Genomic DNA, 13238 nt, shown 5'->3' on the forward strand with positions numbered 1-13238 from the left:
CTCGCGTCCTGATGAATGAGTCTATATGCATGATGAGTTCTAAGCGTCACGTCCAAATATTACGCGATGCCACCTCCACGCTCCGCGCACATGGAAAAAAATTGTAATGGCAAATAATAAGAGCTAACACTAATGCTTCATTTTTAAAGTTCATCGCGCAGAAATGTGCGCCTGCCAAAGCCACGGGTTTGGCATGACTGGCAGTGCCCCGGCGTTGAGGCGTTCCAAAGCACGCATGTCATATGCACGTAATTGTGCATAACACTACAATAACAATGCAGAACTATTTACAAGGCGTTGATAAAGGCACACTAGTTTAATACAATAGATGACTAGTTTGACGTACTTTCTTAAAGAAGCTGATCGAAGTTTTTTTAACGTGTTCTAATGCCTATTGATGATCAGAACCGTACAACTGCGGACAAAATACAGAGGGGAACAACAGTCTAACAGTCCTCGTTTTTGCGCTCTGTTTTATTTCAAGATGGAAAAAAGAACTTCTCTCTGTCGTCGTTCCTTTTCGTCCTTTGTCCGCAGTGGTTGCAGTAGTTGCGCTGTGCCCATGCTCATGGATTACCAACTAGCTCGGCCTCACACTTTAATTGCTTCTTTAGCCTAAAGCCTGTTTCATGTGAGAGCCATTTTGGCTCGAAAGAGGATCAGCGGCCGTCGCGAGATCTCCCGAATCGGTATTTCGGACGGTGCGTGCTGCTGCGATCATCGCAACATTTAGAAAAAAAAATTGCTAGCGTCGACAGCGTCTGACCAATGGTAACGTGTCCGCGAGCAGTGACGCCAGGAGCACTTGACAGCGGCGGTGTCGATGCGTGGAGGATCTCGCGTGCTTAGGCTGGCAACGCTTTTCTAGCAGACGACAAACCGTGTCGAAAGAACTGGTGCCCTAACTTCAAAGAACTGATGGAAGCTCCCACTGGCATGGCTCGAACTGCGTGGTACAGAGTGCCTTATATTAACGCGAGAGCTTTAAGGGCCCCGTGTCGCAGAAAATTTGGTGTCGGCGTCGTCACCGGTGACGGCGGGGTTATCCGTGAGCGAAAATTTGTGTACACATTTAGGTATACAGTATGCATATGCCACGCCTTGCTATGCGACATGTGGTATATGCGGGTTATATTGCCACATCATTCCATCACTAAAGTTGCTCATAACTTTTCTTGCCTTCTTGACAAAGTTATTCCTCGGAACTTTGAGAATGACAGCTCACAAACTGATGTCATGAAACAAAGCACCGACAACGCATGCCTTCTATGTTAAATCTTCTCAGACTGAAATAATAAAAGTGTGAAACAATAGCAGAAACCTGGAAAATTATGCATTTTTTTGCGCGTCTGCGCACAACCTCCGGGACTGGCCCATGCCAGAGGCCGCGTTTCAACCAGAAAGGTCGCCTTCTTGCATAGCGTTTACCGCAAGCGTTTCCCGGTAAACATTACGATTACATAAGCTCCAGTTGCCGGGAAGCGTAAGAAGGAGTCAGGGATTTTTTAATGCTATCGCGTTCCACGCTTAAAGGCGAAGCTTAACAGCTTATAACAGATGCAACCAGAGTATGCGTTAACGGTGCAAATACCTTTGATTTACTATTCACAACTAATCTAGAATTCGTATCCGACACTGTTCATTTACCAGGAATCAGTGATCACGTTCTTATTAATTTCCACTTAAAGACACCACATCCTAAAACTGAGAAGGTAAGCAAAATTATACTAGACTACAACAGAGCTAACTTTCAGGCTATCAATAGTGATCTAGCCACGTTTCTCGACTTCTTCTTAGAAGGTTTCGATGACCGGTCTGTTGAAGCTAACTGGGATCTTTTTAAAAACAAAGTGCGCCAACTTACAGATAAATACATCCCAAAGCGGAGCATCGCCACTAACCCGCGTGCCCCTTGGTACAATCCTAACCTTAAGCGTTTATCGAACAGGAAGAAACGCTTTTATCGCTTAGCTTAACTCTCAAACATTAACTCCAGGTGGGCAGCCTATCAGTTAGCCTCTGAGTCTTATGTACAAGCGCTCAAATCCGCTAAGATTACCTTCATGACAACAACTCTGCCATCTCTGCTGAAGGATAATGTTGGAAAGTTTTGGTGTCTGATAAATCCAGCACACGACTCATTCATAGCGCTTGAAAACCTTAACGGTGATAACGTTCCTAGCAACCTATGTGCTACAAAATTAAACGACGTGTTTGTTCAAAACTTTTGCCCTGTTTCAAACGTGCAGCTACCAAATCTGTATCACGTTGATTTTTCATTTATGTATCCCGTTTTTGTTGATGTATCAGGTGTTGCTAAACTAATTGATTCACTCAAAAAAAGTGCATCTCCTGGTTATGATTGTATATGTACTAAATTTTTGAAAAGTACTTCAGCCTATAGTTCTATTATACTAACCAAGATTTTCCAGCAATCTCTTGACACATCTAGCCTTCCTACAGATTGGAAGATTGGGAAGGTGGTTCCACTTCACAAGTCCGGCAGTAAAACTTCACCACTTAATTACCGCCCCATTTCACTTACTAGCACATGCTGCAAACTACTTGAGCATTTAATATTTAAGTCATTAGTTAGTTTTCTCGAAGATAATGCATTTTTCTCGTCTTCACAACATGGTTTTCGTAAAACATACTCATGTGAAACTCAGCTCTTGTCTTTCACTCATAAATTGCACCATATTCTTCATGAATCATCCTTCGCTGACTGCATATTCATGGACTTCTCGAAGGCATTCGACAAAGTGTGTCATCCGCTACTACTTCACAAGCTAAGTTTTCTTAACCTTGATCCTAACCTTTTTAAGTGGATTGAATCCTTTCTTCTTAACCGATTACAATTTGTTAGTGCTAATGGTCACAACTCATCGTTTACTGACGTACACTCTGGCGTTCCTCAGGGGTCCGTCCTTGGACCCCTTCTGTTCTTAATTTACATTAATGATCTGCCTTCCGTTGTTTCCTCTGACATCTTTCTTTTCGCTGATGATTGTGTAATCTTGCGCAATATAATACTGATAGGGATATTAACATTCTTCAATCAGACATCGTGGCTATATCCAATTGGTGTAAAACATGGCGAATGGAACTAAATATAAAAAAAATGCAAGGTTATGCGTGTCGCCCGAAACACTAACACTCCTCCTATTTATCTTTTGAACAGTGTTCCATTAGAATCCGTATCATCTTACAAATACCTAGGTGTTCATATATCATGTAATTTAAATTGGACAGTGCACACAGAATACATTATTAACAACGCTAACCGTATGCTAGGATACTTACGTCGCAACTTTTCCACTGTTACTTCTTCAGTTAAACTAATACTTTACAAAACTTTAATACGACCAAAGCTTGAATATGCTGCTTCTGTATGGGATCCTATGCATGTAAAATTAATCACTGCCCTGGAACTTGTTCAGAATAACTCGACTCGTTTCATTCTCTCCAACTACAATCGCACTGCTAGCATAACAGCCATGAAAGCCAGCCTCTCGCTTCCGTCTCTAGCAGCCCGTCGTAGGTTTAGCCGCTTGAATTTATTCCATAACATATACTACCATACCTTTCTTCACGACATACTTATTCTATCACCGCAATATATGTCCCATCGCATAGATCATCGCTACAAGGTAGGTATTCCATTTTGTAAAACGAAAACATTTTCTGAGTCCTTCCTTCCGCACACAGCAATCGAGTGGAACCACCTTCCTGCTGACATTGTATCAATAATTGATAACCAACGTTTTCGCGAAGCAATAACAACCATTACTTAAGTACATGCCTGTTCGAAATTGTTATTATTACTCACTATACCTTGCTGTTGTATTTGTTTGTATTTTCCCCACTCCCCTCTGTAATGCCTTTGGCCTTGAGGGTAAATAAATAAATAAATAAATAAATAAATAAATAAATAAATAAATAAATAAATAAATAAATAAATAAATAAATAAATAAATAAATAAATAAATAAATAAATAAATAAATAAATAAATAAATAAATAAATAAATAAATAAATAAAGTTATTTTTGCCTTTTATGGGTGGTGGCGCCTATAGGTAATAAAAGGGCACTCCGTGTTTCTCGTGGACTACGCACGCAGCTGTTATTTCTTATTTTTTGTTTTGCTTTGTTACTCGGTCAAAAGTCTCCCCAGCTCAACTAGAACGGAGAGGTCTCTGCCCTTCTGCTTGAAGTCTTGAAAGAAAAAGGGGACAAAAGATTATAGTTAAATGCCGACCATGCCTGGTGCCCAGGCCGTTGGCATCTGTGTGTCCAAGGCAGCGCACGAACGCCTGTCAGCTTTCGGGAACCAGAGCCGGTGACAGACCAGATCACGCCAAATTTCACTAATGCGATCCTCTTCGGCCACAGTTCCAGATACCTGCTGTTGGAAGAGGCTTTAAAACAGGAAGTGAAACAGAAGTGAACACGAATCATCATAGCATACTTTTCATTTAACAAGTAAACGACTAACGTCACTCTTACCGAACGACGAAATCTGCAATTCGTACACGCTAAAACATGGATAAGTCAAGCTGTAGCAATGGCAAACAAGGCTTCCAGAATGGTTAACGTGGGTATAAAATATATGTGTGCTCGCTTCCTTTCTGCTCCTGAATAGCCGGGCGCCCCAAGGTTGCGCTTCCTGCACATCACTGACACGCACGTAGACCTGCGCTACTCGGAAGGCAGCCGTGCCGATTGCCCCGAGCCTCTCTGCTGCCGTGAGGAGAACGGCAAGGCTCACTGGCTCGCTAACATCCCCGCTGGACACTGGGGCGCCTTGCGCAAGTGCGACCTGCCTGCCAAAACGTTCGAAAACATGCTGCAGACGGTTCGCGATTACCACAAGGTGAGTTCTCATCGAAGTCTACACCCGATTCCCCGTTCTTTTGTGATTATGTTGTTTGACCTTGACTTTGACTTTTTTTGCAGACAGACATGTATACGCGTACAATGTAGCATACCAACGAGACGAGACAAAGGCAAAGAGTGTTTCCTGACGAGGCCTACACCCAGGGTAATGAAATGAGACAGTAGTGGGGTCGGTGAACACAAACAGGAGCGATTTAGAAAATTACAAGTTGTCTTATTGATAAGGAGAATACGCCAATATGCAAGTGAGCACATGAATTACACAAAAGAAATCTGTAACTTTTCTTGCATCCTAGAACAAGGGCTGTGTAACCAGTATATAGCAAATACATCAAGGAAAAAAAAACGCCTTGAACAATGTAGGTTGTACGGACATAAAAAGGAATGTGCTTTATGGGAGGAATGTTCTTTATTATCCCAGAAACGCAACTACGCATGCTTGGTGTGGCCTTGTGCATTGACCAACTTCAATTTTCCAAATGCAATGTTTTCGTTCAAAGAAATACTGTCAAAATACGTTATCAGCATCTTCACCATAAGCTTATTTTATGCCCAAAGGGGGGGGGGGGGGGGCAGCTAGCGGTGAAGCGGGCTAGAGTTCTCGAACTTAACCGTTGGCGTTGTTCAAATGAAAATGAAAGGAGACACAGCTTATGCTACTGACTGACTTCATCACAACTCCAAAGTCAGTGTCACTGGTGGCAACATTAAGACAGCCGCTGCAAGATGAATCTGTTAAAGAGTTCTGTGTGAAACACTTTGGAAGGGAAAAAGAAATTTCTGTCACTAAGCATCCTTCAGCCCTTAAATTTAGCAGAGCTCGTTTGATTGAAGCGTTATTTTATGCTTTCCAAACACCGAGCTGTCGATTAATATGGTGCCGGGCTATCACTCTGACCTCTATGTTAGGTCGTTGGTCGAGTGACTGCACCGGCCTCGCTACGACTCTGCGCTGCGATTTTCAGATGAAGATAAACGTTTTCCCTGCTACGACGCTTGCTTTTCAAAAGGTCGAGTTGGTTTAACCTAAGGCTCCTTACAGTTACGTGCAAGGGTACGCTTTGTGTGAGGTTCAAACTATGCTGATGGCTCGCGCTCGTCGTTAGCTGTGTAGTAACTGACTGAATTCGAGACTGAGCGATCACAGCAACGCTCGGCAGGTTGAATTAGAGGCTCATTGCACTGGCCAACAGGCCCTGAAGAAAGCAGGTTCTATTGTCGAAACGTCGGTTACGAGCTAAATGCTCCAGACTGACGTTTTGCTTGTTTGTCCACTAATCATCAAATCAAGCTTCCATGTGCGCGACATCTTTGTCCTGTCCTAGTTATTGCACGGATACTTCGCAAAATTACAGGATGACGAAAACGTTAGAGGAGACAAGCGTACTATGCTATTGACTACTGATTAATACCCCATGGTACAAGACACATGCTCGCGCCGTACTGATGTGGATGCCGCGTCACAGGTGGATTACGTCATATGGACAGGCGACATGGTCCCCCACGACGTGTGGAACACGTCACGGGAAGGTAACATCGCTGTGACAAAATACACGGCGGACGCGATCGCGAAGTTCCTTCCTGGAGTGCCAGTCTTCCCGGCGGTCGGAAACCACGAGGGACATCCTGCCAACTGGTGAGCATCTTGGTCAAAACAATATGGTCTATAATTAACGACTATAACATTTTACTGTTTAACCCTCCTTGCGACGTGACAGAAATGCCGTAAATGATGGCTAAATAATTACTTTTTCCACCTGGGACTCCTTAACCTGACCGGCAATTTTTGACCCCCATACCAGAATATGCCGGCTTCAGTGGTAAATGAACCCACGATTTCGTACTCTTCTACTGTACGCCATGACCACCGACTCTCGACAGCTTGTTTTTAGTTTGGGTGAAGGGAAGAGAGGCTACAATTGTTCTGTCATTGTAGGAATCCCTGTTCGGCTACTTTGGAACCGAAACAAAATAGAAAGGCAAATATGCAATATGTCTTGCGGCAAGTTTGGGTTGCTTAAACAGTCATGGACTTGTAATTGCCATGGAATCCACAAGTCTTGAACTATGTGAACAATATATGCAGATCGGAGCCCTTGAACACCTGTAGATTTATTTATTTAGTGATACGGAATTAGAAATTTCGGTGACGAATATTGTACTGCCTACTTCTACAAAGACAACAAGTTGTTCAATGATAAAATGATGACAGAACAATGCGATATAAAAAAGACTGCTGGAATAAATCACATCTTTCCTGGCGCGCCTAGGCAGTCAATATAGAAAAAGGAGATACAAAATGGCAGGTCTTGCTGCTGCTTCAATCGGACACAGGTTAATCAATAAAAAGCATGCTATGTGTAATGCATATATGCAAGATCACTTTCAGCAAACAAGGTTATTGAGGCTTTTCGAGCGGATCATTGCAATGACGCCTTACTCCGTGGCCCGTGCAACTTTTCTATGCTAAAATTACGATGAAGGCGATTGAGTGCCGACTTCAATGCATATATTTTCTGCTCAAACTTGGAACACCTTATGAGAGAGTGTTCTACTACAATCACGGAAAATTGAAAACTGAACAAGCGGATACAAATTGAAATAGCAAGCACCAGACTATTGCTACCCCAGAGAAGTCCCAAAGGCCTCTTCCCTGAGCTATGCCACTGCGTTTGGTAATGTACATACCTGACGCACAACATGGAGACCCACCTGTCCGATTTATGGCGTTCATGACGAAGGTGATAAAAACTGAAGAATCATTGCGGCGGGCCGAATAGTTAACATCTGAATCAAGTCGAATACGAATATTCGACGAAAACCACGTTCGAACACTGAATAGATTAATTTATTCCCAAAACGACGTAAAATGTAAGGGTTACGTCAGGATAATTTGATAAAGAGTAGGCCCATTTGCATTGTGTGATACATGTAATGCCATTGGCAAGCCGACGTCCCGCGCCCGAGGAGCTTGTAAAGAAGGAAACATCAGAAAGGTGATCGTATTCAATGCACCATGACAGTGACATTAATAAAACCACGGAACAGGTCGTCTCTAGACACACAAAGAGCGTTGTGTTTCTTAAGGAATCTACGTTTTTACCTATAGTAGTGCACATCGTCGAAAAGAATACAAACATAACGACCCTGGATAAATAATTACCTTGCGTCTATCAAAACTACAAATTCTTAGGCAATCTAAAGGCGAGAAATCTGTACTGAATGTCTGGAAATGTTTGAGCAGGAGTTGTTTGCTCGATGCATTTGGCCAAGAAATAGTTCCCTGTCACAATTGCTGCTCTCTAACAGCAGAATCATTGAGTACAGTCACAGCTTGCATTGATCTTTTCTGATGTACAGTTCGATAATTATTATCTCCTCCATTAGGACTTAAATGAATATTCGAAACTTTTAAACTTTGAATTCGCGAATCAAATACGTACGATTACTGGGTTTGAATGCCAAACATTGATATTCACATATGTATACACTTTTATTATTTGCTATCAGTTTCACATATGGTCCGCATTTTTGGCGGCCGGCAGAAGATTTTTGTAGTACAATGCAGGGTAACTGAAAGCAGAATAGGAAGATCTGAGTGGGATTAGTAAAACCAGCAGTATTTCACAATGACATATTGTACGGAAACGTGTGTGAACGTGGGTTTGTCTTTATGAGGAACTTTTTTAATGCTGTTTAATGTCCAGTGAGAAAAAAGTACAAGACAGCACTGGCAATGAACACAATCTTAGTGAAGGCGACCGACTAATGAGAAGCTTGCAAACGAGAAGCTTTGTTTATTGGGCCGCTTTCATTTGCGGAAAAATCACTGTATATGGGCGTATTTGCACTCCTTTTTTACTAGAGTGCAGTCGTTGCTGCCTCATTCAACACTGCTATCACCGCGACGCCTATGGTTTGCCGTTCTCAGGATTGTAGCATGGTCCGCAGCTTCCTTTCGAGTTTCTGTCGTATCTCCCGAGTTGCCATGTGTCGAGTGATGTCGGCAGGATGCCATTCATGACGTCTAAACTGTCGTAGTGGCCCAGTTACCATGGCGTTATGCTGCCAAGCACGATGTCGCGGACTCGATCCCTAACCCTGCTGGCCGCATTTCTATAGGAGTGGAATGTAAAAAAAATGGTCAGTTAGCAAGACCTGGTTACATGTCAAAGAACTCCAGGCGGTCCAAGTCAAACCGGAATCCCCTCCCCCTTTGCAGCGTTTTAGTGCATGAACGACATTTAGGTTTGCATTGAGGTGCCAACATTCCACTGTCAGTAAGCACAATAGGGAGGCCATCGTAAACATCTTTGTATGCGAAACCCGCAGCTTTCCGCCCCCTGAGGAGAAAGGAAATATGTCAGCCTCCTGGATCTTCGACGCCCTAGCTGATCAGTGGTCTCGCTGGTTGCCTCCATCTGCCACCGACACCATACGAAGGTGAGCTGTCCTCAAAGGGATTCTCGACGCTTGCCTCTAGAGGGAAGGGATTACCCACTCTGTTTCACGAGTGCAGGTATTAGAATGAGTGTATTGATTTTATCAGCGTACCCTTTAAAATGGACTGGTGGCTCGACGTCACCAAGATTATTTTTGTCATCTTTTTACTACGTCTGTTCTGGGGCCTTAAGAACAGTGGTTCGTGCTTTATTGCCCCAGAAAATTCGTGGACTTTTCAACAACGCTTGCCCTACATATACGCCATGCACGAATCCTTACGGTGTCCTTTCTACTCTCCACCATACATTAAGTCACTTTTTTTTCACTATCTTCAGAACATAATACATCGGATAGGATAACTACATCCTCATTCACCTCCGGATAGGTACTGCGACATGCGAACGAAACATGCTCCATGGTTCTTGGGTTATTTGCAGACGCTACGCGTGAAATGTCGCTAGTCACAAATTGTCTTCTGTGTTCTCATATAGCATGATTTCGCATCAACATAAAGAAGCCACAAGAATTGACCAAGCAGTGTCCCACGCGGCTGTAAGCTGAAAAGAATCTCAGGTGCTCTGAAAGAGTACCCTTTTTTTTTTGCAAATAACTACGCACGTCGAATAAGGCGGGGAAATCTCACGAGAAAAAGAAAAGATTTTACAGGCTTAGCGGAAAATATATGTGAGCTATACAGCCTGCGTGGGCGCTCAAGAGGCTGCTCCAAATTGCCATGAGTTGTTTTGCATGAGTGAAAATTGCCCAAATTCGAAGGAATTGCGAATACAGGTATGGTTTGTCAAGAAACAACCGTACAAATTGAACTCGTTATAACAGCGCTCCTCAAAACGCCCAAGAAGCTCTTCTGAATTTGTTGTTCTTGATAGGATACGCGCATGCGATTTTCGCGCATTTTCGTCAAAACAGGGGCATCATTTTCCAAAATGGCCCGTGGTAGCTTACCGCAAAGTATAGCCATAACAACATCAAGACCAAAAGTGGTTATAAGCCTGGTCATAACGCTTCACTCAGCCAGGATGTGGAATGTGGTTTTGACGAATGGAGATTGAACTGTCTGATGAAGTCTTTGCTCACTTCACTGAGTAATCGCCCTTTGCTGAGTGATCACCCAGCTGCATGCGTCATTGCGAGAATTTCAAGTTTTAAAAGGCTACAGTGGCTCCTGTGATGATGAAGCAAATAAACTCCATTCTAATCCCTATTTATAAAAAATAACACTAGAAGGAAAGGCGCCTATTAGGGCTAGCTCGTTAAACATTGCTATTGCCAGACGCGCTCCGTTTTTTTCCCCCGATATCCGCGCCCTCAAACATTGGGAGAGCGCCTCTATCTTTATCAAGCATTGTGAGCATTTCTGTGGGTATCTGAAGTCCCGCTAATTTATTGCGTTTAATTGTGAGTAACGCCCCTCGCTCACTGTTCTAAAACTGTGTACTTTGTAATAGGCCCGTGGGGTAGCAAGAACAAGGAAGCCAGTCTGTTTTTCGCGCATTTTCGTCAAAACAGAGACATAATTTGCCAAAATGGCCCATGGTAGCTTACCGTAATGTATAGCCATTCGCAAGCGGGTTCACCAAACTCGTTGAAGAGCCGTGTACTTTAGTTTATCATGGCTTTCAGGTGCAGTTGTGCTTGTGGTATGGACAACATGTGTGCGCAAATGCACTGCGTATCCTTCAGACCTCGCGCAGCCGCCTACAACAGTTTAAGCTCAAACCTTTCGATTGAAATGACCTGTCTTTTCTAACAGAAGCATTTAGCTACCGCATCATGAACTCTCAGAGGGTTTACAGAGTGTCGCAGGCATAAAATACAACGTTGAACCGAATAGTTCAAGTTTGGGCACTGAATTTTATTCTCATTTCAGGGCAGGCTACTATTCAGCAAGACCATACCCTGGACTGAAGATAATTTCTGTGAATACGAACTACTGCAGCACATTGAACTGGTAAGTAATTTATACAGCGTCAATGCTTTACACGTTTGCATTTCAATGCAAATTGAGAACATCGTACTGATTACTGTGGTGATAAATTACACTTCAATTCCTTTAAAAAATCATCCTATGTCCTAACTGGGCGCTGAAGCTAAAGGGGTGGGGTTTGTATGTCTGGGAGCAAAGTGAGGGTTAAACCTGTATTGTCAGATCCGTCTTAATGAGACACCATAGAAGTTAACATATTTCGTGTTTGGAGTTGCAGCATTCCAGCCTGCTAGGAGTAAGCGTTTAGGGAACCACTTATGTTTCGAAGAATGAAAAGCCACGAAACAGCAACACGAGAGAGAACAGCCGATATGAGTTAAAACAAACGTTTATGATGGATAATTGTTGCTATACAGATTATGCAGATTACAGCCATGACTTCGGAGATTATTAGGGGTTATTCCAAACTTTCCCATAAAGAATCAAACATTACACTATTGGATTCGGTCTTCATATCGAATAGTCACTATCAGTAAAGACCAATATTTTTCGAATATTTGTTGAACACCTGAAACTGCCAAATGTGCGATAAGTTTAATCCCGGAGGCAACAGCAGGCATAAAAAGTGAGAAGCTGTGTAGTGAAGCGCAGTTTATGTCATGCAAGAAGCCAGACTTTTCTGGTTAGACAGTTGTGATTCACACTCGTCAATGAGTCTTATTTATGCAAATAAACTGGGTGGTTGCTCCTATTTATTCATTTCAGCTTTTAATAATCAACGCTTCATAAAGTAAAGTCTAACGACAGATAATTGCTAGCATTGTGAATTTACTAGGATGCGAAGGTCGATGGTGAGAACAGACATTCATTATTCGAAAACTTATGGATTGTAGCCTTGTAGGATATACAGAGGGACTCAAATTTACAAGGAGAATTCTCTTATTGAGTACCGTATCAGGACCTCGTATTTCAAGATACGTAAGAAAAGAAATATGAGCAGGAGGAATTGCGAAAAATGGGAAAAATATGTCTGCCGCTTTGTGGTAGGTCAATGCGTCATGTGAGGATTAGAAAAAATTAAAAAAAAGAATTGCTAAAGGATTGGTTAATTATCGTGAAAAGAAAAAGAAGAGGGCCATGCTAATCCTAACCCCTCCCCCCTTAATAGCTACTATTATTGTAATAAACACTTTAGGTGTGGATTAAAGATTTTACGCATTTAGGTATGCCTAAATTCATGTTGCAACTTTTTTCATATATGCCGACATATGTCACCAGAATTTGCTTAATATGGTTACCTGTGTTCGTTCGCAGAGTTACCTAGCGTAAACACACGTGGTTAATCGTTTATTTTTTTGGCCCCAAGAGATACTAAGATTGCTTTGGTTGCTTACTGATGTGGAAAAATTAAGCTAAAACTGCCATTCAGGTTGCAGGTTTTAGAATCGCGGTATTGAGGATTTAACTACGCAGTAAGTGCTGAACAATGAAATTATGCTCGAGGTCTGCTCAGTTCCCGCAGTTATCGCGTCGATAGGGGTTTCTCTTTTGCTTGAGGCGATCATTTGAAACTCACCCCTAAGCTGTTGCTATGCCGTCCCTTTATTACAAATTTTGCAATTACTTGACTTTCCAATTTTAACCAATACCATTTAAGGCTCTCATCTGTATCTACAGGTTTGTCAAGTTGCAGATTTCACAAGCGTATACCTTCGACGGGACAAAGCAGTAGACGCTTGACAAGAGCTTGTTTTGTGTTTACTTTCTTGTCCCGCCTAAAATGCGCGCTTGTTAAACCTGCAAGAATTAGCCATCTAGTCCTGCAACACGTTCTATTGATCTGCTAAGTTCCGGCTAAGGTTCTCCGGGGCACGTCTTCTGTTTGCGGAGATTGTTAAATCACCTGGACATATGGGACATGTTTCGGTGTGAAAGAAACAGAGAGACATGAGAG

The 13238-nt window shown here is 42.6% G+C and overlaps 1 protein-coding gene across 1 annotated transcript in view; it reads left to right on the forward strand.

Moving 5' to 3' along the window:
• LOC119432472 (sphingomyelin phosphodiesterase) overlaps positions 1-13238 on the forward strand; it is a 48574-nt gene that overhangs the window by 9774 nt on the left and 25562 nt on the right. Inside the window, exons 4-7 of the mRNA XM_049658249.1 lie at positions 4643-4873; positions 6363-6532; positions 9229-9339; positions 11228-11308. Of these exons, the coding sequence (XP_049514206.1) occupies positions 4643-4873; positions 6363-6532; positions 9229-9339; positions 11228-11308 (593 nt within the window). The remainder of the gene's footprint in view (positions 1-4642; positions 4874-6362; positions 6533-9228; positions 9340-11227; positions 11309-13238) is intronic.

This window comes from Dermacentor silvarum, chromosome 11 (genome assembly GCF_013339745.2).
Source record: "Dermacentor silvarum isolate Dsil-2018 chromosome 11, BIME_Dsil_1.4, whole genome shotgun sequence".
NCBI lineage: Eukaryota > Metazoa > Arthropoda > Arachnida > Ixodida > Ixodidae > Dermacentor > Dermacentor silvarum.